Source organism: Aspergillus flavus, chromosome 4 (assembly GCF_009017415.1).
Source record: "Aspergillus flavus chromosome 4, complete sequence".
Taxonomy (NCBI): Eukaryota; Fungi; Ascomycota; class Eurotiomycetes; order Eurotiales; family Aspergillaceae; genus Aspergillus; species Aspergillus flavus.
The window spans coordinates 176,461-203,770 of NC_092405.1; the positions used below are offsets into that span (position 1 = coordinate 176,461).

The following is a 27,310-nucleotide window of genomic DNA, read 5'->3' on the forward strand; positions in this document are numbered from 1 at the left end:
TCGATAGAACCTCATTTTGAATATATTTCCGTTTGATGCTGTTCTTCTTAAAGTTCATCAATGAATAAAGCAACCGTAAAGACATTCCAGTCAGATATATATGCATGCTGCGATGAAGCTATTTTATTGGGGCTCGATGCCTCCATGTCAGAGGAAAGGAATGTAAAATAGAACCGAAACGGTCAAGACATCAAGGAGTGAGTACTAAAGGGAATTTTATATAGAGACCTCCCACGCAAGCTATACGATCACACTAGAAAGTGCCACAGATCATGTAAATATCCGAATCAACCAGTCGAGATGAAGGTGGAACAGTGTGTCAGGAGACTAAATTTTCCTGAGCGGCTGCCCATGCTTCTAAGGTAGCATGGTAAAGCAAAAGGATCTGTCAAGCATACCTGAGAGAGGAATTACTGGAACTTGCGACCTTCGACTATGGCAACAGGGCCATCGTAAACCTTCCGTGCATGTACCCAGTACATCACCGTCGATATCCCCATCAACCCGAAAAACATCACAGACGACCAGTTGAAGTTCTCGGCGGTAACATCATGTGAGTTAGGCCAGAAGCTCCAGAAGAAGGACCACAGGGAGTACACCAAGGCTAGGATGTTTATCGGCATTCCAAATCGCCCTAGGGACCAACGACAAGGCGGCGGTGGTGGGTCCATACAAATACGTCGCACGATGATACAACCGATGGAAATCACGTACGTGGCCATGAGAGCCGTGGTACAGAGCGACATGAGGGCGTTAAATGCAACGGTGGAGCCAATGATAATGAGAGATATTGCTATCGAAAAAAAGCACGTAAAGATGATCGCGTTGACGGGAATGTGCAGGGTGGGATGGATCTACTCAAAGCATTAGCGATTTCTCCAGGGTGAAGTAACTCAGTCATGCACGTACGGTCGCAAGCCATGCAGAAAATGGCAGACCGTTATCTCGGGCAAAAGCGAATGTTTGGCGTGATGCCGATGCGAGACAACTAATCGTGATGGTGATGATCAAGATGAGAATAACCACGACAAGGATAGTTGCACCGGCCTGATTCTCTACGGCTTCCTTGAAAACGTAGATGAAGGGCAGACCAGTGGGAGAGTCAATGGCATCTTGAACGTCGGGCATACTGAAGAGATATGCCAGGACCATCCCAAAGGCAAATGGGATATTCACCAGAAATGCGCTGACCATTGATTTAGGAACGATTACGCCAGCATCTTCAATTTCCTCGGCTAACAGAGAGTTAGTACTTCTTGCTAGGTGTTAGATTCGACTTACACATATGCGCAACCGAGTCTGAACCTGTTGTGTGAGATGATCAGCAAGCATACCAATGACAGTGGACAGTCTATTACAGTCTCACCTAAGACGATAAACATGCTAGATACCTGCCCTACCATCACTGTCCATGATATGGATGGCCATCCGGCTCCGTAGTCTACGAAGCCGGTGAAAACGTCTCGCGCGCTTGCCTTGGGAGAGAGAACAAGTAATGTAATCACAACTGGAGCGAAGGCAAAGAAGTGGCAAGTAACAAAAATGCCTTCTGCGAGTGGTAGGCGTTTTGCTCCAAAGATGTTAAAGAGGGTCATGCAAATCACTGCTGCAATAACAAGCAGAGTCCCGTGCCAGCGAAGCGGTACGTAGCTATCGTTGTTTAAAACTATCAGTCCCTGTACTATTGTTCCAGCTAAATAAGAGTCTGTTGTGACGATACTCTGCCAGGATATGGTAGCTAACCACCCTATCGTTTGTACATCAATCAGTATGAGCTATCACACACGGGGAACTTCCGAGTCGTATTCATACCTGACGTATAGCTAAGGTACTTTTGGTACTTCCTTGGGGCGAATTCAGACACCCACTGATGAGAAAACTTAGCTCCACCATTTCAAACGTTAGTCTTTAATTTATCGGGTATACAAGGCTTACATGGTACTGACCACCCGCCGTGGGTGCCCTGTGCGATTGCTCAGCTTTCGAAAATTGCATCAATCGGATAATGTTCCTGGGTACTTACATCGATGACATCTCTGCCAGAGAAAGAACGATAAATGTTTGCCCGACATATGCCCAGACCAAGGACCAGAATAAACCTGGTCGTCCCCCTGCCTTTAGGCCTTGAGTATTTGTTCTCCAACCCAGTCAGCGAATTGTTTACCATGCATAGGTGGACTCGTACGTTAACAAAATTTCCCACGTTCCCATAACACAAGTGGTAAACCCGATGGTACTAATAAGGCGAAAGTTCCTCTGTCATCTGTCAATACTATAGCTGTTATGAGGGGCTAGCTGTATGCGAACCCTCAATTCTTGCTTTTTACCCATGCGGTGCATGTCCCTTTGGTCTTGCACCGTGAACCCTTTTTTGACCTCGTCCGATACGTCGGGTTCGAAACATGCTCCGCTTTCGACCTCCGTCAGGACATGCGCAGTACGACCCGAACCGATATTCTTCAATTCCACTTGTCCGGTGGCCATTGCCGGTATATTTTCTGGTATCTAAGGAAATAGGCGGTTTGTGAGATAGAAATGAGAGATGAGGATTTGGAGCGTAGACATTTAGCCCCTGAAGAGAATGTCACTCGGCGGTGAAAAGGGAATACCTCGGTGGATGTAGAGAGAGGGGATAGTGTAACCTTTAATATATCAAACATGAGGTTGTACAAAGGGTATGATGGAGATGTATCAATTAGGGTATATTATGCCACCTGACCAATGAATAGCGTCGAGTAGACATACTAACAGCAAATGGCCCGCTCCACGTTGCAATCTGCCTTCAAGGACTGTGGACAAAGCAAGGCCTGGCCAAGGCAGGCTTATAGGCTAAATAACGCTCTTGGCGCAGAGACTAACGGGGCGTAAGACTCAATCATTTGACAGTATTCTTGCTTGCCTATGAGGCTGGCAACTGAAAATTCTGACCCCGTAGTGCTCTAGAATATGGAAAGCACTCGATAATTCCATGCGCACCTACACAAGGATAACCAACGCATACAGTTCGACTACACGTTGATATGAGTCGAGAGCGGTGGCGAAATGGGAACCCGACACTGCGACTGGGGTCGCACAATTCTACGCCACCAGTATCCCGCTGCGACGATGTACCCCCTTGCACGGTGGTCTGGATACGTCTCCATCAATGACAGGTTCTCGTTCACATCAGTGGAAGAAATCGTCCGACGCGCTGTGTTACTACTGGTGGCTCACAAGTTCCATGACTATCGGCACCACAAAAGACTCTATACTTTCGCTTATCATTTATATCTGGGCTAGAAGGTGCTTAGGATCCCCTGACCTTCATATCCTTGTTGGCCGGCAAAGGCCTTCTCGTTAAACATTCTCATATATCTGGATAATAAGCCGGCTCATTGCGAGGCTTGCTCGTCAAGTTCTCTCATTCTGAGTGGGATGCCTTCCCTTAACGATGAAGACCAGTCTTCTATAACAGTTAGACCAGATGACCATGTTGCACTTATTGTTATTGTAGCCCTAGTCGGTCTGGTCTGGTCGCTATTCATGTTGGGCATTAGGATATACTTGCGGTTACGTCTGACACCCCCATTCGGTGTCGATGATGCAGTTGCAATTTTCGGAACGGTAATACTGATTCACCTCTTACAACCACTATCAGATAGAGGCTAACCGTTAGATTCCATTTCGGAAGATCATTGGGTTAGTGCAGACATCTGTTACGCTTCATGCGGCGTTCCAGGGAGTTGGCAAACGGGAAGACTCGCTCGCCCCCGCGCACGTTGAGAACGGGTTAAAGGTTGGCCATCCACTTTATTTTGAGACATCATCTAGTAGCAGGTAGTGCTGGCTTACCATAATGCTGACTATATTGTGCCCGAGTAGAGTATCTACGTAGCGTGGGTTTTATACCCCATCGCAGTGTGCTCCTCCAAGGTTTCCTTGGCGCTACTCATAGCACGCCTCACGATAGTGAAGTTTGAATTACGAGCAAGTTATGTGCTTGCCGGGGTAGGCATCTTCTGGGGAGTCGTCTCTGTCATTGTGGCGGCGTGTCAATGTAAAATGCCCAAGCCTTGGGATCTTGGAGCACACCATTGTGATAGCATGGTATATTCCGCACTCTATTTCCTCCTTCTAAGAATAGTATACATCATTCTAACCTGGCTTATGCCTCTCAAGTTCGTCCGATGGGCAGTGATCGAAACGGGGAATATGATCATCGAACTCCTCATCCCAGGTCTGATTCTCAAAGTGATTTGGAACTTGCAAGCACGATTAAAGGCAAAATTCACCGTCTTGATGGCATTCTCCCTGCAACTTCTGTACGTGACCTGAGCCCTCTTCATGACATTATGTTTTCTGACTGATGGCCATCCTGTCGTCCTTTCTTTCGCAGGGTTGCAATTCCCACCATATTTCGCTTGATTCTCCTCCGACAAACCACCGTCGATGAGCTGCGTAACGATCGAACATTCACAATCACAGATACAGTAATGGTCACGGAAATCACAATGCACTTTTCATTAATGGCAGCTACGTTTCCGTGCCTACGCAAGTTCCTGCAGGCGTTTGATTCGAACATGGGCGCAACCACCCATATGACTACTGACCCAGATGACCCGAAGAATACTGGATCAAACGGAAGCTATGGACTGAGGTCCTTGCAACGGCCATCTCGTGCAAAAGGGAGCAGTTTTGAGAAGTGGCCTCGGAATAGTAATCGGTACAATCGCAAATATCAACCCCATACTGTTACGACGGTTTCGGCTGGTGCGAGTGATCCGAGGGGCTCTCCGGAAGGGGGTGGAAGACTACAAAGGCAACGCACGAGGAATAATGATATGGAGAGTGGAAGTGTAGAGAGTGATGATAGTCAACTTGCTATCATTAGGCGGACCCAGCATTGGGAAGTTACGGTGGAGTCGAGAGGAAACTGATATTGAAGAAACAGTCTGGCTTATTATGGTCCTTTCTGTGTTACGACCTGCAATGTTTGAAACGTTTCGTTATAGAATCTTGGCTTGGATAGCTAGTCAATACACATCTTTATTCATATATTGCAATCATGTACATGATTCCCGTCGGGTAAGGTATACGTCTGTGGACAATGTTTAGTGCCCAAACGAGGTGACCGTGGCAGCCCTAGCCTCATCTTTATGTTCCTTTTGCCATTTCTTGGAATAGCGCACTCCAAAGCCATCACTAAACACTTCACGAATGGCCTCCAAAGGCATGCCCTTGCATTCAGGGAAAAAGAACACCACAAATACCCAGCCAGTGAAGCAGATGCCGGTGTAGAACCCAAATGCACCGCTCGGTGTGATACCCTTCATCATGGACAGGAAGGTAGAGGAGATGATAATGTTGGTGCTCCAGCAAGTAACCGTGTTCTGTTCCACTGTTAGTCATATCGAATATTACTTCCTATTTGGACAGGGGGCAAGAAGGAGAGGAAATAATTTGGGAAAGGGGAAAGGATGAACATACCATCATCGTTCCTACAGCTCGGACCTCAAGTGGAATCAACTCAGTTCCAATCCACGCAATGGTCGCAACACCAGACGAATAGCAGGCTACATAGCAAATGATAGTGACCAGGACGACAATTCCCGGCCAGCCAACATTATTGGTTTCCACTTCCAATGTTTGCAGATTGACGGGGATATAGTGAAACGCGACCGCGGTGATGAGCATACAGATGCCCATGCCAAGCACTGTAGTGGTCAGGATAATCCGTCGTCCAAATCGATCCACAACCAAGAGGTTGACGACCGAGAAGACAAAGTTAGTCCCTGACACGGTAATACCGACAGCCGTAGGGTTGTTGAAACCAACGATAGCGAAAAGCTTCGCAGCGTAGTACATCAATGTGTTGAACCCACCCAGTTGACTGATAGCCATGACCACGCATGCAGTCAGGACGGCACGACCGGTTGATGGGGTGGTGAACACACGTCTGATCGTGGCCCAGATTGAGTCTTCGGACATCGCATGCGTTGCCTCCTGAAGGGACAATTCAATCGACCGGATCTTAGCCTCGCGCTGTTCGGTGGTAGATCCCGGGTAGATGCGTTGCAGAACAGCATCTGCACTTGCATTATCACCGTGCGAGACCAGCTGACGAGGCGACTCCGGGCATAGTAAGAGGAGCGCAGCAAGTGCAACGGCTGGTGCAGCTCCAATTCCGACAGTTGCTCGCCATGCTTCTCCCTTCACTTGCGCAAAACCGGCCCCGATCGCACTCGCCAGGAGCTGACCAAAGGTAACGCTCATGTTGTTGAATGCCACCATGCGACCACGATATTTGGCAGGTGCTATTTCACCGACTATAGATAGATTAGTATGTCGGCCGGTGTATTCGAACAGCGAGAATGAACATACTATACAGAGGTACAACCATGGCAGCACTGCCGACACCAAGGCCCACAACGAACCGACCGACTGCAAACTGAGGTACGGAATAAGAACATGTCTGCAGCACTGTTCCTAGTACGAAAAGAATACAGGCCCCCCAGATGGGCCAACGGCGACCAAAGCGATCCGCGGTCAGACCAGCTCCTACTGCGCCGATCAAAGCACCACCGCTCGTTAATGAAGTGACGAGTTCTTCCTCACTGGAGCTCAAAGTATGACCGAGGGACGTTCCAATCGTCACGAGTACCGAGGAGATATAGCCGGTGTCGTACCCTACGAAGGAAATTGTTAGTTGGGGCTTCCTGACTATATTCGAAAAACATACCGAATAAAAGACCACCGATTGAGACCGTTATTGAGATCAACCACGCAGCTTTGGATGCCGCCGTGTCTTCAATGCCACTGAGTTCGGAGGCGTCCTGGAGATGCCCCTTTTCGGCATCTATAGTGTCAACATGTTCTACTTGCTCTGCTTTTTCTTTTTCGTACGAGTCGTCCTCGCCACCGTACTTATTCAGTGACATGATGCAGAGCTTGGTATAGTTTGGTCCGGAAATTGCCCAATATGAATGGTTTCACTAAAGAAGAGTAGTTGATCGATCGAAGTGGGTAGTGGAGAGACTCAGAGATGGCGGTCCCATGTCAGAAATGCCAGATGGAGTCCGGGGGATGCATGAAGCCTTTTAATTCTTTGGTTGATAGGCATCTAGCCCCAGAACTAGTTGCGCTCCATTCTTCCCCACTGCCCCAGACCCATTTTTCCTTTCCCCGTGGGGTACATATCGAAAACCAATCATGGCCCTCCAGTAAATCAAGGTAGGGGACCCAAGGCAGCCAAGAATAACCCCATAGACTGTGGCACTGCGCGAGAATCAATAGCCGATGCAAGAGATAACCGACGAAACTGGGGAACATCGTTTAGCCACGCGGAATAAGTTACCCTCCTCGTGTCGCCCCGAAGTTAATTGGCCTCCAAGACTCCGTCCAAGAGGCAACGATACCCCAGAATGACCTCTTTCTCCGCATTGATGGGCGTTTGGGTTAACTTTAAATCCCTGGTAGCCCCACTCAGGCCCTTGAGGGAATTCTTTCCAGCGGGATTTATTCCCTATTTCACTGAATCTTCTCGAGTTAAATCCTGTGGAAAGGCAGTCTACGCCAAGCCTTTTTCGCCTGGGTTATAACGTTGCAAGTTTCCCCGACCATATCTCAGGGAGCCAGGGTTGCCGACCCTCTTCGGCACGTTCCAGACAAGCCAAGACGGCTTTCCCCCCACGTTTTGTCCGCTTGCGGGCAGTGAGGCACGGAGAAGATACTATGGGGGATTTATACAGGACAGCATGACATCATTCAGCTATCTCTTCTACACAAAATTGACGTATCTCTCTCAGAAGTGGGTATAGAGTGGATCTTGCCGGGTAGAAGTGGGTATGTGAGTAGAAATCCAATCAGTATTCCCTCAAGAAGAACCCTGTCTCATTGTCTTTGGGTACACCGGATACTAGGAGGGAATTTGGTCATTCCAACCCTCAGATCCTTCCACATAGAACTCAACTCCTCTGCCCAACTCCTACACACCTTGGCAATAGCTCACCGGCAAATCAGATTTTCAGCTGAAGTTCCTCCGCGTGGCTTTTTTCCCATGGGTAGCTCTTCTCAACTGCCCGAATAAGTTTCTCGTGTTCGGGGCTACGGACGCGAATGCTCAACTCGAATGGAGCCGGATGACTGATAATGCCCGTCGTAAACTCGGGAGTGACGGGGACCTCTTTTCCATTTTTGACCAGATGGGTAATGTCGAACACTGCCAGGGAGCGGGCAATGGCAAGGTAAAGATTGGCAGCAGCCAGGTGCTGACCGGGACAAATTCGACGCCCAAATCCAAATGAGAGTAAATGCGGATCATACTCTGGTGTTCGCCCATTGACACCCAGGAAGCGCTCCGGCTTGAATTCGATCGCATCGTGGTATAGCTCTGGATCATGAGCAATCGCCCTGTATACAGGAGATGTCAACGGACAGCACTGGAGAGATGCAAAGATGGCTAACGCACCAGATGTTCGATACCAGGATCGAGCCCTTAGGGATGAAGTAGCCATTGTAAGTGTCGTCCTCGCTTGCTGCATGTGTGACTCCTAATGGAGTTACAGGATGCCATCGGAGCACCTCCTTTACCACAGCATTTATATATGGCAGGTTTTCACGGTCAGACATGTCGGGTAGGCGACTGGTTCCCACCACGCGGTCAATTTCCTCCTGGGCCCTCTTCTGCACATTTGAGTTCAACACCATAGCCTGGAAAAAACATGCCAATGAAGAGACACTCTGGGGGAAATGGTTAGCTCCGGAAACATATGAACTGTTTAGCCAGGGGATTTACTGTTTCAGCTCCTCCGCCGTACAGCGACTGGGCAGACCACTTCGCCACGATCTCCTCCTCTGACCCTGGTTCTACATTGCCTTGCTCCAGAAGACTTGACACGTACGACGGTACATGATTCTGCTTCTTGATCTGTCGTTGGACAAACGTGTAAGGCACGTCCCTCATTGCTGTTACTCTTTTCTTGTAAGCCTTTGCCGTCTCTTGCCAACCGTTACCTGGAAACCAGCTGGGTAGGTATTTCACTGTAGCTTATCAGCATACATCTTGGCATATAGTCTAGGCCTCATACACATCGGAATGAAGTTCACCAGCCAAGCCCCAGGAAGAACCAGTTGCGAAAAGTCCTCCATCGCTTTGTCGACCAAGTCAACCAGAGGGTCCCGCGCGTGTGGTTCTGTGACATAACCGTATCCGACTCTCAAGATAATGGACCCAGCTTCCCTAGACGTATGCATGATTCTTTAGTGGTCGGTTCATAGTCTGAAACTTGGACAACTGACTTCCTGATGTGCTGGACGAGGTCCTCCGGGTTTTCGAGTATACGGAAGAGTAGACGGTGTGTTTCCATATCGATGATATCGTGGTATTTTAAAATCGAAGCGGGAGTGCCCATCTCCTGATGCAACGCTTTCCGATATGCGCGGAAGCGACTGTTGTACGGGATCAACCCCAGTGTATCATCCCAATCTGTTCTACCAAGCCAATCAGTCATATTTCCCTTTCGATTCCATAATGCTTTGGCTTCTGTACATTTCTGCGATAGGCAGCTGAGGCCTAGAAGAGTGCAATCCGGAGCGCTTCTCCATGAGATCTATTACCGTTTGACGGTCGTTCAGGATGACGATTGTTTGTCCGAAGATCGTTACCGAGCTGATCGGGCCTAGTCATGATCCTGTGGTTAGTACCTTGGGTCATTATATTTCCGACTTTGAGCATCGCATTACCATAGAGCTCTTTATGCTTGAGCCAATGCAGCCAGTCAGGTGTGCCCGGTGACGGCAGATCCAAAAGGTTGCCAATAACAGGTTTTGATGTAGGCCCCGGTGGGAGCCTCTTCAGAGTCTTCCTTTCTCCTAGAGTCCATCGGATAATATAAAGACCAGTGAGGCCCAAGAGGAGGCTGACTACAAGCATCATGGTGACCACAGTCCGCTATGGCAAACGCGACTGCCATGGTCCGGCTCAGGTCTCCAGTCCATTCTTATGGGATTCCCTCAAGCTCGAACCTAGTCAGAAATATCCCTTCATTCAGCTGAACAGGTGGTGGAGACGTATGACCAGGGTGGGTTACATCGCGTCAGTGATATTCCTCTTTCGTGCAACTGTGGTTGGCTCGATCCTGCACTTAGTGGAGCCGATGGTCTGCCAGATATGAAGAATGCGCATATGCTGGAAGGGTCAGGGTATCGTTTCGCTTATCTACCGCGGTTTTACGCCACATCGTGTATAAGTTTCTCTATGATTATTGTTTTTAATTGACTCTTAAGCTTCCTCCCTTGTTTTACCGGTTCTGGTCGTTCAAACCATGGCCGATCCGTTATGTCAAGTCGGACCGCGAACCCACGCCCGTGCTAAGGTAAGTCGAAATGCAGATGCTAGGACCTCCTGACCCGCGTTCGTACCTCGGCGATCTTTCTGCAAAAGAAATACACAGTCTGTGGACTTCCCTTCATCTGTGACACATCTTCAGAAACTTTCGTACCAGCCCAGTGTAGCACCTGTTCCTGTGCTGTAATTGATACGGTTTGGCAAGCCGGTGTTATTTGGACTTGATCTTCTGATACAGCCTAACCTTTTATCAGTGGGGCAAACAACCTGAGACCTGGTATGTATCGTAATATTCTCATTCTATGTGGTATGTATGTCTCGTACGAAAAGCCCGGCCCTGTTGTAAGGGTTTCCAAGGTTCCCACATCGGCCTCCCCCGTAGACGGGCCCACGGGAATCAAGATCCTCCAAGCCGCTGAGATCAGAGGCTACGATTTGCTATCCACTAGCCATTGGAGTTCCCATGGACTTTCCAGAGAATGAAGAAGACCGTAGAACAATACCTTGCATTTTGGAACACAAGGTCATACTTTTGTGAAAAGCCGACACATTTGTTTCTTCGCAATCGCCGCAGACGTAATCTTGGTTTTTTGTCCTACTTACAGAGCGAAGACTGGGGTTGTTGTACAAGGGCGGCCTCTGTCTTGATTTCTAGCGGTCTTTTTTTTTTTTTTTTTTTTTTTTTTTTTTCTGTTTCATTATTTCTGCAGAAGGAGAAACGATAACCAATAACATTTCCAATCTGCAAACGCCAGCGACGATGAACCTCCACCTTGTAGAAAGTTTACCAATAAGACACTTCCTATTTTCTTCGACCGGGCTTCCCCGAGAGTGCATATCTTAGTGGCACATTGCTGCGAGGGGGGATCCACCGTCTACCGTCGCCCGTATGAAGTCGCAGGTGTGTACTCACTATTGCCACGTATCCGTTGCACTAGGCCACAAACGGATTAGTTCGGGAACGGCCCGAGGTTCAACCTTGATTGGAACCTTCAGCCAGTCTCCAGTCTGGATACAAGTCCAACCTTAGGCTCGATATGAGTAAGTGGCTTTCTACATTGCTTATATAAAGCGATTAATTATATTGAATTATCTATACAGCACATTGGGGGGTGGTATAAATAGATGATATTAGATATAGAGCTATAGTTACTATATATTAGCATCTTGGGTATATCCCTACGCATATATATATATCTCCTTGATCCCTGTTAGACCGCCAGTCAGAACACGTACACATATTAGGATTGTCCACAGACAGATAGATAAGCATATACTGCACAAAGACATTGGAATGAGCGTAAAATAGGTCCAATCAACCTAAATTCCATCTTCAAATATGGTAAGAATGTTCACTGCGGTACAAGGCGGAAAGATCCTCGAGTCGAAAGCGGATCTAGGAACGGCCGACAATATATAGGACTAGGTTAATATTGTACTATAACACTACATCAGCTCTATCTGGATCTAAAGCTGCTTAAGTTCAAGCCCTGGTGTTATACATTTACTAGTGGAAGATTTGATCTGTACATAGCGTAACGGCCATGTCCGATATCCCCACAAGCTAGTACTCTTCCACTGCATGAAGGGCGGGGAAGCAACTATACTATACTATGCTATACTATGAACCAGTTACTAATGCTGATTCATGCCACAACGAGACCCTTCACATATAGCTAGTCAGGGTAGAGACCCACACTACACCTCCGCAAGCCATTGGGACTTTGACAACTCACCCTTCAGCTTTCGCATAGACGCATAGGCCATTTGTATTCGTAGTGCATGAGATGCGCCACACAGCCTAAAAGCATGTACACACCATCATCTGTGATGGCAGCGACGCAATGGTCCGGTGATCAGATATTTCTTTCAGCTAGTACCAATATAAAAGTATAATATTCACCCACCCACTCACAGGGTCACAGATCACTTAACAAATTCTCACACAGAGACAATCCTCAAACACAAAATGACTTACGTCTTGTACATTCCCCTGTTCATCTCCAAATCTAGTATAGAGGTGACAGTTAACAAAACAACAGTGACAAGGTTCTAAGTCCCCCACAAACACCCCTCAGCACGAACATCCCAGGCGACACCATCTCCGAAAAAGAAGCTCTCCCGGAACACTTCGACGGCCATCTTTCGGCAGGGTGGAAAGTAGTCTACCGGCAAGACTACACGCAACATCAGAAAGTCTTCCTCTGCTCGAACTGGGCGTATCTTCGTCTTGAGGATAAACTTAAACCGAATCAGATGTTCCCGTACGACGATCAGGATCCTGATGATACCACCGGTTACACGGTTGACGAATATGTGAAGAAGTTGGATCGGGAATTTGGGCTGGTTGTTTGTGGCTTCAATGATCCTGCGAGGGTAAGTTGATTAGCAGAGTTCTTTTCTTTTCCTCTTCTTACTTGATTAAGTACTTCATTACTAATGACCGGACTGAGATAGATATGTATCATCTGGTCCCCCGGTGGAAGTCACAAATCCGTAGGTCATATCCAAGTCAAATACAACGGAAACTGGGAGAGCAAGATCTCAACTGAGTATTGGGTCATTACACATGGCGAGGATGATTTCCAGCACCTTACCAATGGGAACTTGGTGAAAATGCAAGCATTCAAGCGAGGATAGATATAAGCATTGTATACGTTTATTTAGTGCTCCATGAATTTCACGTTCTCTTGTAATAAGGTCATTCCATATGAACTTGTACATCACTATTGGTATGATTCAAAAGACAAGATGCATATTTGTCTTATCAGAATCTATCATTACTCTCTGTTATCGTATCGTATGTACAGAAACATATTCGGAAAGTGTGAAGCCCATTGTATTATCTACCATATTCTTCAAAAGTACAGAACTATACTGTTTATAGTATATGTCCACGGCGGGAATACAACGCAGTAAGAAGCCATAGGAACTAGAATAGAATTTGGTAAATTAATAGCATAGAAGTATACTGGATCCCGAAAACCACTGCCTGAACTTCCATGGACCACCCCCAGCCCAAATCAAGTTTGATCAACAGGTGCACCGCCGTGATCGCTATACAGAATAGAACACAACATTAGCTGTAAACCAAGAAAGCAGAGATATAGTCCTACCAGTTCAGAAGGTCTAGACTCGACACCACAGCCTTTTGTGCCCAGTAACGCAACGATGGCCTTATTTGGCACAGCAAGAACCCCCGCAATCCCGGAGTGGATCACGAACGCAGTGGTTCATACAATTGCTGTCCTTGGTCCAATCAATCAGAATTTGGTTTCCACTTCTATCTCCGATACTTCTATCGGTGCTGCCACAGAACGGCCAATCTTCGTACCACTCACAAATCTCGTAGTCATGTGTTCCGCAGCTAGTGAGTCCTCCAACAGCGAAAAGGGCTACAATTGCAAGTGAGAGGCGCATCTTCGAAGTTGAGGATTGTAGTAATGAGTAAGTAGAATGGTTGCTTGGAGTTCTGGAGGAAAGAGAATGGTAGATTGAGATGAGGGCGACATTGCCAGGTATTTATGTTCTGCGCCAGTGAGCTATTCTGTATCAATCCTAGTACTCAGGCGATAGTACCACTCCTCCTTCCGACCGTTGAAGTGTATACCTGTGGATGGCTGATTCACGGCGAGCAAAGTATGTATAAACTCCACTGTGATATCTACATACGGCTAGAGGTGCAGTGGCACTGTATAGAGGTTTGCCCTCAGCCTGAATCTATAGCTGTGGCTGCTGATTATTCTACAAGTGCCATGATGTGGTAGGTTGATGTGAATGTGGCCCGAGACGAATTATGAACTATATGTTAGTCGCCAGGTTGCCTTGTATTCTGTCCGGTTGACCCCGGCAGGAACCTTACTCTGTTCTGTCGACATAATGGGGCTGTAAAGATTGACAAGACTGGGTAGAAACCGGAGCTGCGAAGTCTGGGCGATACAATTCAGGACAGACAATTTATACTCTAACGGATTGGGTTAAAATAATGATTTTGAATGCTGCTAACGAGAGCATGACTTGGGATGACACATGCAGGCGAAATATCTTCCTGATGGCCGTCGCGGTTAACTGCTATATGAGAACGGAGCTGTGTCGATGGGGGACGTAATCTACAACAACTCTTGAACTAGAGCTTATACTCGTCAAAAGCGTCAATGATACGTTGGATGATCCCCGACCGCCAGGTATCTGACTCCACCGTTGTGCTCTCAAGACGCAATACCAGATTTGCTGGTGAACGTCTCTGATATACCGGCCATTGTATGTTTAAATCTGGCACTACGTATGGTGAGCAACTGGAACGGAAAAAGTAGGAAAGCAACCTACACTGGTGGTTATTCGGCGATAATGTGCCTACGAAGCTTAACCACATACGAGCCATCCTGCGGCTGACGTCTCGTAGCTGACTCTCAGTTTGACTGTCGAATGAACAGAGAGGAGGGGCCGTAAACCCGACGCCGTCAAAGTTCTTGAAAGCGAATGCAACCTCCTGGAAGTGAGCAGCACCGAGGATCTGAGGTGACAGACCATTAGGAACAACAGCGAAGAGATAGCTATAGACAGGCGCCCCATATTCTGCCCACATTTGAGCACTATAACGCTTGGGGGCGTTAACAAGGTAGTCCCCAATATAGAATGTGCTATAACCATACATTGAGCCATGCTTCGAACTAGGGGAGATGAGAACTGTCCCCAGGTCGGCTCGGACTTCTCGGATAGGTAACTGAAGATAGCCATTCACTATCTCGTCCAGGGTGTCATTGGGAAGGTGTTCCCCGGCCCCGAACCCGGTGATCACACTTCTGAGCTCTGTCGGCGTGTTCACAGCACCGAACATCCCCGAAGCGATATATCCAGTCCCTTCGTTCAGATTTGACCCAATGAGCAATGGCACTTTCACAAACTTTCCTTGTTTGAGCGCATTGGAGGGAAAGTCGGCAATGAATTTCCCGTCCATGACGGGAAAAAAGAACTTTTGCTGGAACGCAGCCTTGAGCGCTTCCACCGGTGCTGCCCGTAGGCACTTAATGCTTTCTGTTGCAGCAGCACACCCGGTAGCGTTGAGGACATCTTGATACATCCGCTCCTGGTCGTCCACCGGGATGAGCGCTGCTGAACTAAGCGGAGCGCCACTCTGAGTGATAGCAGCGCGGAAAAGTCCATCATCACGACCATCATATGCCAGAAGGTGGTATCCAACGGATAAAGCTCCGCTGGACTCTCCTTGGATTGTAACACGCGTAGGGTCTCCGCCGAATGCGGCAATATTCTCTTGGATCCAGCGTAGTGCCATCCGTTGGTCGTATAGGCCAAGATTTGCGAGGCCCGAATCGTTGAACGCGCGACCGGACAGAAATCCAAATCCAGAGACTCGATAATTGAAACTAACTCCGATCGTGGGAGTGTCCATTTTCACGGACTCCCGTACGAGGAAGGACATATTGTACCGCTGGTCGGCGCTACCCCCTTCCTGCAATCCACCACCATAGATGTACACCAGGACAGGAAGGCGAGAGGAAGGGGTCGCTCCAGATGGGCGGACAATATTCAGAGTCAAGCAGTCTTCATCTTCTTCGTGGTGAAACCCATCCTGTGTGTAGCCTGGGAGCGAGAGAGGCGCGGAGTGGCACCAAAACCCGTAAGAATCGGCCTGCCTCGGGACTTCCCACGACTCGTTCAGCGGCTGTGGGTGCTCGTATCGTAAATCATCGACTGGAGGCTGAGCATATGGAATTCCGAGGAAGAAGTCCTGATAGTACAGGGCATTGTGTACACCAACCAGAGTTCCATTTCTGATCGCGACGACGGGTTTCAAGATGCGACCACTTGTGTGCCAAGAGGGGCGTAGCAACTCTACAAGCCAGAGAAAAGCGATAGTCGGAGACCACGACCACATCTTCAGTAACTATCGCGTCGCCTGAAATTCTGAGTCGGACTGACGTTCAATCAAACTGACGCATACATTTTTGCCAAGCAAAGGACGTCACATGTTTCTCCTGCATGTTTTCAATAGTTCATGCAGGAATACCAGCCAGTGTCAGTAATCACGCATATAAAAGAACAATTGTAAATAAAGGCCTTGAATTTCCCAGCCTCAAGTGGTAAATTTCACTCCTTGTTTATTTAGCAGGACAGTAGCCAAATGTTATGATACGCGATCGTGTATCCAACATCCACGTTGATGACAACAGCTGCCTCCATACCAATGGAAGTCATTTGATATCTCTACATTATTCGCCCTGTCTGGTCTGCTACATATTGCTCCGAACGTGTATTATTCAGGCATTCAACCAGGCAGTCCCAAGGCCATTGAAACTTTAACTCTATGTGGACGGTAGTCACTGGATTAATTCAACGTAGGACTGATGGAACTTTGGTCGATCGGCGAGCTTGACCTTGTTGCGGTATAGTCACAGTATAAAAGCGAAGGCTTATTGGTGGGAATACGCCACAAGCACGCAATCAACCCTGTTCGTGTCGTGTACACACCGCACGTATATGCACGCATCCTTCAGGATATATTTGAGAGCATTCGTATACTGGTTGTTTCACCTCATCCAGAAGGGTACTGGTGAACGTTTGGTCTTCGAAGTTTGAAGTGGGAACAAATGTTGTTGAGACGAGGAGCACAATGGGCGACAGTCTGGGCTCATGGGGAAACAAAGCAACTATAACGCTTCCCCGATGGACGGTACCGTCAGCTTCACAAATACTGAGAGCCCAAAGGATCTCTGAAAGATTCCTGGGGGTCCATACAACGCATGGTGTTGGTGCAAAGTAGTGGTTAACGTACGATGACCTTGCTAGCTTGACTAATGAACATGTAAGGCGCCTTGTGAATGTGAATCGCTAGCAAGATTGATATCTCGATGTCAAGAACGACTTCGATAAACGATGTGGTGCGTACGGGAAGGCTATACCGGCATGGTTTGAGACGTGCAATGGCTACGCAGTTGGATACTCATTTCAGCCCAGAAGACATTACCTTTGCGGCCAAAGTGACTTACCTGAATGAAGTATCCGCGCTAATTCTTTGCGATCCGGATCAAATGATGCTATTATGCTTGGAAGGCCAGTATACGGGGCTTTCGCGAGGGATCTTGCCGTGGAAGCAAAGTGAGTAGACCAACAGAACGTGACAATTTCTGGCTAACGGTACGTTTCTGCTAGGATAAACTTGGAATATGTATCAGTTGGTGATATGGACCAATGCTGCCCATCCAGTGTGGCTAGACTTGACGACGGATTTGAAAATGCGAAAGCCCGGGGGATTGAATCCGCCAGAGTGTTCTGGCTGAGATGAGAGCTTAGATAAGAGCTTCGATCAGTCTGCCATATAACGAGCAACCACCACTAGGACAAACATGCTTTTTATGGGAACTTTTCTCGTCGTGTTGACCGAGTGCAAGAAAGATATCACCATGAGATGAGGTTCAGTTGAAAAATCCGATCACGAATAGTCTGTCGAAGCCCCCGACCGGTATTACCGAGTGGTTAGTCTGAATGATGAATTATCACTAATTAATGGATGAACTGCGATTTCAGAGTAAAGGTATACCGTTCCTGCGTTTGGTGTTTTTGTCCTGTTTACGATGTTTGTCTCTCTGCATCCCACTTTAGGCAGGAGAGGATGAAACCCAGAAGCCTCTATGAACTCAACCATCATTGATTGAGTTGTTCGCGGCTAAAATGTTCTGGTTACACGTCACAGCATCGATAATACTACTAAAAAGACCGTGCAGCACCGCTTATCCGTAATCGGTAAGGATATACCGACTCGATCCTCAGACAACCCGACAAGAGCCAATTGATTCACAATGGACTTGCCAGCACACGAATACTCATCCCTCTTCGACAGTGGTGATACAGTTTAACCTTCGGACCATTCCACGTTCACACTGATGCAAGTCTCCACCGAGTTGCTCTCGACTTGCGAAAGCCAGAATATAAATATGCACCGGACAACCCCGCCTCTCGCCAGTCCAACGCGAGAAATAAACAAATCAAAATGTCTCCCGCGCCAAGACGGTCGACCTTCCTAGTGATCCATGGCGCATGGCATCATCCCGAGCTGTACGGTACCTTCTGCAAGGCTATCGAAAATCGCGGCGCGGAAGTTATATGCCCCCGGTTACCGAGTTGCAGCGGAGAACTTCCCTCGACCAAAACCATAGAGGACGATGTCGCTCTGATCCGAGCGACAGCTGAGTCCCTAGTCCAGGAAGGAAAGAAAGTGTTTGCTGTGATGCATTCATACGGCGGAATGGTCGGCACCGACGCGCTGGAAGGGCTGGGGCTCCAGCGTTTGATATACCTGGCAGCATTCGTACCGCCCAGTGGAAAAAACCTCGTTGATATGCTTGGTGGCTCTATGGCTCCATTCATTGTCGGTGTAAGTTCAAACTGTTTGCAGTCATCTTACATATTCCCGACCGTCCTGTTTCGATGTAGTTTGCTGATAGACATTCCGTGCCAAACAGGATGAACAAGGTATGTTGCGGGTTCCCGAAGCTGCCTCGGTATTCTACCAGGATCTTCCCGACGACGAAGCCGCCTTCTGGGCGGGAAGACTTGTGCCAATGCCAAAGTCCGCATTCCTCAACCGAATCACCCGTGAGGCGTATCGCGGTATTCCCGCCACATATATCTTGTGCAAGGACGACCGGGCGATTCCGGCGAGCACACAAGAAATGATGATCTCAAATGTGCAGAGTGCGGGCGTGAGCATGGACGTTGTAAGGATAACTGCGAGCCATAGTCCCTTCCTGAGTATGCCTGAATCAACAGCCGAACTGGTGGTCAATTTGGCTGCAAAGTAGTGTATGGAAATCAACACAGCAAGGGAGAAAACACGGAAGAAAACAGATGAATTAGAATAAAAAGTAAGGATTGAAAATCAAACCCACTATTTTTACGCGGGAAGCGACACGAAGCCAAGACTTTGTCTGGGACAGCGCAAACGCAGGGTTTGAGAAGCGTCAGAGTTTGATAGCGCTTGTTCATGTAGGCTTAATAATCCTAGGTCGATGATTAGCGACCGACTGTTCATGTAAGGAATCAGTGGCGATATAACGCATGCTTCCTTGCCTTTTTATTTGGCTCAGTGATTGGGTTGGCCACTATCGAGACGGGATGGGATCTGGTTCCAATATTTTTATTCAACGCAGCTAACGCGCACAGTTCCAACGCTCTGGCTCTGAAATCCAGGATGCGATAAGGCGGCTCTAGAGTAATTCGTTACCGACACAAAGGAAAGTAAAAGATCGGAGATTTTGAGAACGATCCACGACGTGTCTTGGCAAGGTTACCGCTATTTTGTCGGTCAAGAATGCTATGCTGGCTGCAAAATGGGGTTTCCTGGGACCCAACGGTTTTATTTGCTTTAATTGGAACCAGTGTCAAAGGGAAGCCACTTGAGTAGAGCGGTATCTGACGTGTCGCTTTATTACTCATTTAAAAAGCGCTGATACACGGTACCAAAATCTAGGGTACGGAGTACGGAGTACATGTAGTGCTACGTCTTTTTATTTTATTTTATTTTTTTTTTTTGCCCCTTCCCGCGGCAAAAAGATAAGTCAAACAATTTTAACCCTACCACTAGGGACGAAATTATCGCTGCGGCTCCGGCGCCTTTTCGAATGTGTTAGGCCAACTTAACTATAGCACTAATATATAAAACGTGTAGAAAGCCCCCTCGGCCCAAATTAAACGAAGAACATCGGCTGTAACCATGGATTATGCAATTCTGGAGTTATTCACGTCGCTGGTTATTTCTACCACGCCCATAGACAACCAACCAACCACCCACGATGAAAGCTGCGACTTAAGTGACAGCGACATTATATTTGGATTGAACGACGGTCTATTAGACATCATAAAACGAATATCCTCCCTTCACTTTCGCTCAAGAACGAGAAAAGTGAATAACTCTACGACAATCACGGAAGCTGTGGGGATATGGCAGGACCTAACGACATGGCAACCACCAGAAGCTCTGCCCGGTGAAGAATACCAACAGCTATACGATTCTTACACATCGGCACTTTTTACCTGGCTCTACCTCATCCTGCATCCCGACAGTATGTGCGATGGGAAGGTCCAGTCGATGGTAGAACAAGGTGTTGTGACGATGTCGGCTGTCACTGTTCTCGAATTATCACCATTTCTGCTCATCCCTCTTTTCATTCTCGGATTGGCCAGTGTACAGGACGAACACAAAGACTTTATCAGCGGGGCGTTTGACCAGATAGAGGAGCATACCGCGTTTGAAGAGGTGGAAGTATATCGCACGATGGTGGAGCGCAGTTGGGAAAACCAAGATCAGGGAATCCCAAGAAGCTGGGAATGGATCCAGTGGCAAGACGCGGGCTCCGCAGGGTGACGGTTTCTCTCCGTAGCTATTTCACTCGGTCAGGTCGGATTGAATGTCGTCGTATCGTCCTTACAATGGCGGCTACAGCGGATCAGGTAAAAGGTCAGCAGGAGAGCCCAACGAAAGAATGAAATTGACGCAAGATAGACAAAACGGAAGCGAAATGAGACCATGAACGGTGAAGAGTAGTGGGCGTATCACAGGTTGACATGCTGTTACATACAAACACGATATTATGCCAATGATAGAATATCTACCTCGACGGTGAATATACTTGAAGAACACGCCTTTTGCAAGAAACATAGCGTAAAATAAGAGTACCACTGACTTGTAGATAATGACTGGAGCTGCCGTATCGGGAGGATGCACTGAAGGCGTCTGGTAAAAAGAATAGCCTATATTGACTGTAACATGACCCTCATATTGGATAGAATCTGTCTTGGCAGCGCAGGGGTCTGTATGTCGGAGACCCGATTGTGCACTATGATCATTCTAGTCTGGCTCTGTAAGAGGTAGGCCTACTGCCGATAGACAGTTCTGGCCAGATAATTGAGATTCACGTTCTCGACGACTCGCGCAAAGCGCGCTGAGGCCGTTAAGTACCAAGACCCTGGCAGCAAGGCGTCTCTCCGAACCCCTTACACGAATGACTCAGGGAGTGCACCCCCATCACATGGCTGCTGACAACAGGCGTGGCCATTCATTTGCCACGGGAGGCCATTATCCATTCTGTGTCACGATATGTAGCAGCCTCACCTTTGTTGCGAGGGTGGTCATGAGCAATGGCAACAGGAATAGCCCACAGACGTAACACGAAAACCAAAGAAAACCGATGTTTCAGTTCACAGCATCAAGGGGCCAATTGCCAATTAGATGTGACACTGTCCTGTAGTACCTGCTACTGGCACTCAGGCTGGCTCAACTGGGGTGGCACATCTGTTTAACCACAATGCAGGATAAAATGGCCACGGCCGAGAATCGTCCATGGATCAGGCCACGTATAAGGTCGCATGCCCCGGATTGTACACACTAAATGTGACAGACCCACTGCGCAACTCATTACCATGTTCACGACACTGGCACGTTGGGGATCTGTGCTTCATCAGCCTGGATCCGTACCCTTACATTGCTACCAAAATTGTTTGAACCGCGCTTTCCGCGACAGCTCTCCAACAATAGTAGGTTATAGGGTGAGATCTTGTGTCCATGCACGGGCATTTCCCTCCCACAGTCCCTCCACAGTGGAGATGGTTCGGTGGAGACAAAGACGGTGGTGTGAGACACTAAGATGCGCTGGTTTGTAGATTAGCAATCGTTCAGCCCCAATAGGCTACAACCGGTCAACACACCCAAGAAAAGCAGAAATAGCCTTGTGCGTGGACTGGATCTAGTAATCTTGAACTGCTTTGCTCTTTTCTGCAAGTGTCCCAGTGTGTAGTTAATGCGTGTCATAGGTGTATGTGGGTCAGCTGAATCCACCGATAAGCGCGGTTATTAAAAGACCCAATCTGGTCAATCAGTGGCGTGAAATCTGCAGTAAACGATTCATGGTTACTCCACATAGCAAAAACAGTTAGTTTAGACTTTTTCATGGATCTGGAACGTACCTTTTCTCCAAGTCGTCATGCACAATTTCTTATGACTCTCTAGTTCCGTTCATAGTGCGGCACTATTAGAAATCGGTTCCACTGCCTTGGCCAAGTCGCCCTTGACGGCCCTTCGTCGATGGGAAATGTCGCAAACCTCATGCGATATACTGTTCAGTATGTGCTAAGGCGAAAGCACAAGGCTCACAGGTATCTGAACCATGTTGCTGATGTTGATGTTTTCTCAATAGATGACCTGCAAATTTTGCGTGTTGTACGCGATTTGTGGAACGCCTACAGATGCATGGCAGGGATGTGTCCTACTGCAGAGAATATCCCTCTAGTCTTATGTGCAAGAATCGACATCTTATGGTGCGCGCTCTCGACCCTCGCATGAGTGCTCGAGTTATGATAACTATCTCACTTCCTATAGCAGTCATTTGTGATTTTGATCAAACTATGTCTATACTAAGACCAGCTATAACCACATATCTCACTCAACCCACACTCAGGCACATGCTACCATTGTCTGGAGGTAAGACCAACGCTAAATCTACAAAAGATGCGAATACACGGAGAAGAATCATTTACAAGAGTCTCTTCAACACTTCAACCACTGTTTACCCACACCAGTCATCTATAATGAGAGTCCCTAAGTGGATACGGATACGAGATTAGTACTTATTAGCCACCAGCAGTGTCCATCGGAGTAAAGCGGAGACTTCCCTACCGTGATCCGGCGATGGAGAAGATGATTCCGGTCACTGAGAGAGCTTCCTGTGCATACTAGATGCTGTTTTGTCATACGAGCTTCCCGAGCACAGACCACTTATGAGGAAGCTGCAGTAGCGTGGAGACGGTTTGTTGCCCAAAGGTTTTGGGCCGACTGATGGGAGACCAAGGGTTATGAAAATGAGTTATTGCGATCTTCCAGCAAAGGTATTGATCTGCTTTGTTGAGCTCCGTAGCTGCCCTTATCATCTATCGTTAGGACAAGGCTACAGAACCATAATTAACGGCAGCCAACGGCTATTATGCGTTGTCCAGCGATAACTAGTTCATCTTTTATGTCTATTCTTATCAGGGATCGCCCTGTACAGGCCTTGAAGGGCCTTGCACTTCGTGCCCTTCTGTATTGGAGGAAAGATCGTACGAAGATAGGGATGAAGCACTCTATTTACAAATGCAGATCATTCCATTCCTAAGAAAGATACGTCCCGATGTCTAAAGCTGAGTGCCAGTGCGCCGTTTCGTATTCACACATTTAAGGCCGACTCTTCAACCGGGCCCAGCGGTATTCCGTTGCCCTGAGATCTGTGAACCATCCAACTCCGAAACAATGTGATGTCCTGGTAGCTCGGACTTGGGCCTATTTGACTGCGGCTCTTGTGACATGCCGTTATTCGTGACTGGAAAAGGTGAAACCTGCGAATGTCCAACCTCTGGCTTAGCCGGAGCTGGTTTGCTTCTCCTTGACCCACACCTATACCACAACCATGCAATCAACCCGAATAATATTATTGCGCCTAAGCAGGCGGCGACAATGATTCCGGCCTTCGCTGCAGGGGACAAATGCGCAGATATGGAGGCGCTAACTTTTATTCCAGAAGACGAGTCCGATGACGTTGGAGGGGGTTGCGTCGACGTCGGCAAGTCAGTTGCCATGTGGTTGATCTGGATCATGGGAGCTCTGACAGTATACGCAGAGATAGTGTGCGTCAGGGTCACTGACTTGGATGTTGTGGCTGTGACAGTCGCCGGTACTGTCATATATGTATAACCATTGCTCGAGCCGGACTTGCATTGCACGATTGGGAAAGTTCCAGTAACATAAACGGATTGACATGTTTGATATTGGTCATGGCGGGCATGCCCACATGAATAGCCGCTGTCAAGATCCTTTAGTTAAACTCGACATCCGGGCGCCCCCAAGGGAGATATTACGATCGCGTTGGGCAAACCTACCTCGGACAACAACCTACAGCAGTCTCGCCGTCATTCAATGAGTATTGGAACTGGAAACCCCCATTTGATCCACCTGTCGCCGAACACGCAGTCACCATCCCAGCAGGGCAATGTATACCTGGCGAATAGAAGCCCCAGCCGTTGAGGGCTACTCCTGTCGCCAGGGTGGGATTGGCCCGAGGTGGCCAACATTCAACATCATCCTGCACCCCTTGATGGTTAAAGGCATTATTACTGCATGTTTGAGCCTGCCATCCTTGTGTGCAGGTTGGACATGCTCCTACAGCAACAGTACATGATTCCGGATAAGTGAATGTGGTAGTCAATGGTCCGAGGTTGGTCCTGAGGGATGTCATTGGAGTGTTTTCTTGTGTTGGTAAAACCTTCAGCAAAGCCTCTTATCTAGGACAAGCATTCACAATTTTAGGTGGAATGCAGGAAGGGAGGAGGAAGACCACAATTAAGCGAGAAACATTAGCCCAGTGACCTGAATAGGTTCAAAAATAACATATCTCAGATGCTTTTATCAATCTTGGTATCTGCAGTATCCGCGTCAACAAGGTGGCTTACGCGACGTATGTTTTGCGGAGGTTTAAACAATTGCCAGACGAAGGTGGAATTTAACGAAAGTCCCCTGTTGATCTCGCAAGACTTGAATCCATAACACCGTAGTAACCCGAAGCAAGGGGGGAAGGCTATACAAAACACTCCATCCCTGCCAAGGCTCAGCCCGGTTGATCGACAGGGCTGAATGTGTATCAATGAAATAATAACTACCATCAAGTAGGATGTGTACGCGCAATAGAGACAAAATAGCCTTGCATATGACATGCGCATGTACAGGAATATCTTCGGATACTTCTAGCTTACTTCTTCAAGTTGACAATCCTTGTTGTATCTAGTCCAGCCCCCATGCCCCACTATATATCTTCAACCTGAGGCCAGCTCTTATTCGACATGCTATGTTTTACTCAGACACGACCTCTTTTTTATATCAATCTACCAGGATTCTCCTCCATCTTTGTCTTACAATGGTAATAGCATGGCTAAATGGAGAAACGTTTCTATAAATATTATCTACGAGCTAGAAGCATGACTTCAAGTTGAAAATCATTTTAAATGGATATTTCGCTCCCTCGCCCCTCTCCCTCTCGCTTCAAGTATCAAGAATCAAAGAAAAAAGAGAAAGAAAGAAAAATCCAAAGCTAAAGTGTACCGACTCTTGTCAAACTTCAAACGAGGACCCTGAGGCCATCGCAGAGCAAAAGCCGAGGTCTCGACTCAGACCGATGCCTAATCACAGCCCGATAACACTGAATACTTCGGCTCTTCGAGAGTATCCAGAAGGAACAAGACAGTTGCCCCGGAGCTACAGGTGCAACAAGGCGGGATAATGAAATGTCTACTACACTTGGATAAGGTCCACGAAGGCATTCACTTTACCGCTGGGGTGTGGTACACGGCCACGATAATGGAGCCTAGATTACTGCCGAATATAGATTCCTACTATATCAAGGCTATCGGCGAATCAAGGTCTACCGTATCACTAAGCGCCTGGCATATATGTTGGTGGAGCAGAATGAATCATTCAAATAAACTAGTGAACAGCCGAGGGAACTGAGCGCGCACGGACACTTGTTCGCTTACTCGGTCTGCTACCCTCTGTCTCTCGGTCGCATATTCTATACCGAAGCGATCTTGAGGATCTTAGACTGTATTGGCTCTCGGGTTGAGACATAATGTTAGTTGTGGCTCCTATATCGGGCGGCATGTCAGTCCAAAGGGCATTGGTATCAGCTCATGCTCACAGCGTGAGGCGACTGAGTTCACCAATCTTTTTTGATTCCCAGCGTACACCAATTGAATGCACATTCGCAACTCGGCAGGCTAGTCAAAGTTCGAGTAAACCTGCGCCCAGGCCATGTTCGTTCTTCACTATGGTGTCTCCGTCCCATGTTGATCCAGCCCGCGAGGAGTTGAATGCCGATCGTCTGATATCTTCGCTGCCACTGGTCCGATACCTTCGGTCGCTATCACTATCGGGCAAGGGTGTACCACGATCATCAATCTATGAGGAGTCACGCCCTTCACGTACCATGCATCCCACTGCCAGTTCGGTGCACATGGTCATCGGACCGCTGTCTGGGCCGACCAAGATGCCAACCGACCCATATTTCTTCGTCAAATCAGACGACGCATGCCGCTTGATCGGCATTTGTTACGTAGGGAGTAGCCTCTGTGGTCATCCGGGATTCGTCCACGGGGGTCTCCTGTTTACATTATTCGACGATGCTTTTGCACGGTGTGCTTCGAATGTTTTTAGTAGTCGGATAGGCATGACGGCAAACCTCGATATCAGTTTCCGAAACCCGTCTATTCCAGACAGGGTATACATTTACCGCAGCAAGGTGATCAAAAGAGAGGGACGAAAGGCATGGATCGCTGGTGAAATCCGGTGCCTGAGGCCTTTCACAGCCGAGGAGATGCTCAGGCGGCAGGAGTCGACTAACTCTGAAGTGAGTGTTGAGGAGAATGAAGGTACACTAGTTGCTGAGGCCAAGGCACTTTTCGTTGAGCCCAGGGACGTTACTGTAAGATCCTCACTCATACCACGTTGTGTCTAGTATCTAACAGCATATAGGCGATGGTTCCACTGTATCCCAAGTAGAAGATGAGCTACTAATGTGTTGTTCTGGATCAAATCAGGGACACTTCATGCTATAACATAGGTCACATAACCCAAAATCTGTCATTCGGGGCCTCTTCCTGAATTTAAAAGTAGCAGCAAAAAGTTCGGCCCACTGTCAACATGGTTGAACGGTTTACGATCTATAATGGCATGAGCCGACAATAGCCGAGCCCGACCTCATTCTTTGGGACGATATGGAGTATGGGCCACATAGTGTATCCAGTGAAGAGCTGCTGTGGGTCTGATGATTCAGTTATGCTTAAGTGAACTTTCGTTAATTTTAACTTCTTACTTTTTCACCTAAACGAAGCTTTCTATCCCGACGTTCTGGTTTGTAGACGTTGTATCCCATGTGCATACATCGACGACATAGA

The 27,310-nt window shown here is 47.8% G+C and overlaps 12 protein-coding genes across 12 annotated transcripts; 6 read left to right on the forward strand and 6 right to left on the reverse strand.

Moving 5' to 3' along the window:
• Positions 1-410: 410 nt before the first annotated feature.
• F9C07_2231887 (amino acid transporter) lies at positions 411-2,484 on the reverse strand (the record flags this gene model as incomplete). The annotated part of the gene is made up of 9 exons (XM_041291685.1): positions 411-854; positions 910-1,235; positions 1,282-1,305; positions 1,367-1,747; positions 1,813-1,867; positions 1,936-1,963; positions 2,024-2,137; positions 2,186-2,256; positions 2,308-2,484. 9 exons carry the CDS (start codon positions 2,482-2,484, stop codon positions 411-413), a joined length of 1,620 nt encoding a protein of 539 aa, XP_041145555.1.
• Positions 2,485-2,949: 465 nt separating this feature from the next.
• On the forward strand, positions 2,950-5,026 carry F9C07_1488954 (uncharacterized protein). The gene is made up of 5 exons (XM_071508140.1): positions 2,950-3,603; positions 3,671-3,775; positions 3,862-4,086; positions 4,159-4,301; positions 4,376-5,026. Exons 1-5 carry the CDS (start codon positions 3,415-3,417, stop codon positions 4,914-4,916), a joined length of 1,203 nt encoding a protein of 400 aa, XP_071366214.1. The 5' UTR covers positions 2,950-3,414; the 3' UTR covers positions 4,917-5,026.
• Positions 5,027-5,090: 64 nt separating this feature from the next.
• Positions 5,091-6,917, reverse strand: F9C07_3236 (myo-inositol transporter; the record flags this gene model as incomplete). The annotated part of the gene is made up of 4 exons (XM_041291686.1): positions 5,091-5,369; positions 5,467-6,305; positions 6,361-6,666; positions 6,719-6,917. 4 exons carry the CDS (start codon positions 6,915-6,917, stop codon positions 5,091-5,093), a joined length of 1,623 nt encoding a protein of 540 aa, XP_041145556.1.
• An 868-nt stretch (positions 6,918-7,785) lies between these two features.
• F9C07_1489157 (cytochrome P450) lies at positions 7,786-10,287 on the reverse strand. Its single transcript, XM_041291687.2, has 8 exons — positions 10,003-10,287; positions 9,721-9,943; positions 9,527-9,656; positions 9,277-9,468; positions 9,066-9,217; positions 8,774-9,018; positions 8,447-8,718; positions 7,786-8,388 (listed from the first exon to the last, which is right to left on the reverse strand). Exons 2-8 carry the CDS (start codon positions 9,911-9,913, stop codon positions 7,995-7,997), a joined length of 1,578 nt encoding a protein of 525 aa, XP_041145557.1. The 5' UTR covers positions 9,914-9,943; positions 10,003-10,287; the 3' UTR covers positions 7,786-7,994.
• A 1,594-nt stretch (positions 10,288-11,881) lies between these two features.
• On the forward strand, positions 11,882-12,964 carry F9C07_2256022 (uncharacterized protein; the record flags this gene model as incomplete). The annotated part of the gene is made up of 3 exons (XM_071510111.1): positions 11,882-12,344; positions 12,374-12,700; positions 12,782-12,964. Exons 1-3 carry the CDS (start codon positions 12,294-12,296, stop codon positions 12,962-12,964), a joined length of 561 nt encoding a protein of 186 aa, XP_071366215.1. The 5' UTR covers positions 11,882-12,293.
• Positions 12,965-14,271: 1,307 nt separating this feature from the next.
• On the reverse strand, positions 14,272-16,346 carry F9C07_1489248 (Alpha/Beta hydrolase protein). The gene has a single exon (XM_071508143.1). It carries the CDS (start codon positions 16,218-16,220, stop codon positions 14,451-14,453), a length of 1,770 nt encoding a protein of 589 aa, XP_071366216.1. The 5' UTR covers positions 16,221-16,346; the 3' UTR covers positions 14,272-14,450.
• Positions 16,347-17,265: 919 nt separating this feature from the next.
• On the forward strand, positions 17,266-17,627 carry F9C07_3240 (uncharacterized protein; the record flags this gene model as incomplete). The annotated part of the gene is made up of 2 exons (XM_071511080.1): positions 17,266-17,440; positions 17,518-17,627. The coding sequence occupies 2 exons, from the start codon at positions 17,266-17,268 to the stop codon at positions 17,625-17,627; spliced, it is 285 nt and encodes a 94-aa protein (XP_071366217.1).
• A 175-nt stretch (positions 17,628-17,802) lies between these two features.
• F9C07_1489306 (Alpha/beta hydrolase fold-1) lies at positions 17,803-19,352 on the forward strand. Its single transcript, XM_041291915.2, has 4 exons — positions 17,803-17,876; positions 18,036-18,085; positions 18,155-18,716; positions 18,805-19,352. The coding sequence occupies exons 3-4, from the start codon at positions 18,333-18,335 to the stop codon at positions 19,141-19,143; spliced, it is 723 nt and encodes a 240-aa protein (XP_041145560.2). The 5' UTR covers positions 17,803-17,876; positions 18,036-18,085; positions 18,155-18,332; the 3' UTR covers positions 19,144-19,352.
• A 460-nt stretch (positions 19,353-19,812) lies between these two features.
• On the forward strand, positions 19,813-20,777 carry F9C07_2154960 (uncharacterized protein). Its single transcript, XM_071509257.1, has one exon. The coding sequence runs from the start codon at positions 20,055-20,057 to the stop codon at positions 20,703-20,705; it is 651 nt and encodes a 216-aa protein (XP_071366218.1). The 5' UTR covers positions 19,813-20,054; the 3' UTR covers positions 20,706-20,777.
• F9C07_1489175 (uncharacterized protein) lies at positions 20,742-21,170 on the reverse strand. Its single transcript, XM_071508142.1, has one exon. It carries the CDS (start codon positions 20,997-20,999, stop codon positions 20,778-20,780), a length of 222 nt encoding a protein of 73 aa, XP_071366219.1. The 5' UTR covers positions 21,000-21,170; the 3' UTR covers positions 20,742-20,777.
• A 2,090-nt stretch (positions 21,171-23,260) lies between these two features.
• On the reverse strand, positions 23,261-24,721 carry F9C07_1489171 (uncharacterized protein). Its single transcript, XM_071508141.1, has 2 exons — positions 24,248-24,721; positions 23,261-24,170 (listed from the first exon to the last, which is right to left on the reverse strand). Exons 1-2 carry the CDS (start codon positions 24,601-24,603, stop codon positions 23,561-23,563), a joined length of 966 nt encoding a protein of 321 aa, XP_071366220.1. The 5' UTR covers positions 24,604-24,721; the 3' UTR covers positions 23,261-23,560.
• Positions 24,722-25,535: 814 nt separating this feature from the next.
• On the forward strand, positions 25,536-27,054 carry F9C07_1489712 (HotDog domain-containing protein). The gene has a single exon (XM_071508144.1). The coding sequence runs from the start codon at positions 25,987-25,989 to the stop codon at positions 26,869-26,871; it is 885 nt and encodes a 294-aa protein (XP_071366221.1). The 5' UTR covers positions 25,536-25,986; the 3' UTR covers positions 26,872-27,054.
• Positions 27,055-27,310: the final 256 nt, after the last annotated feature.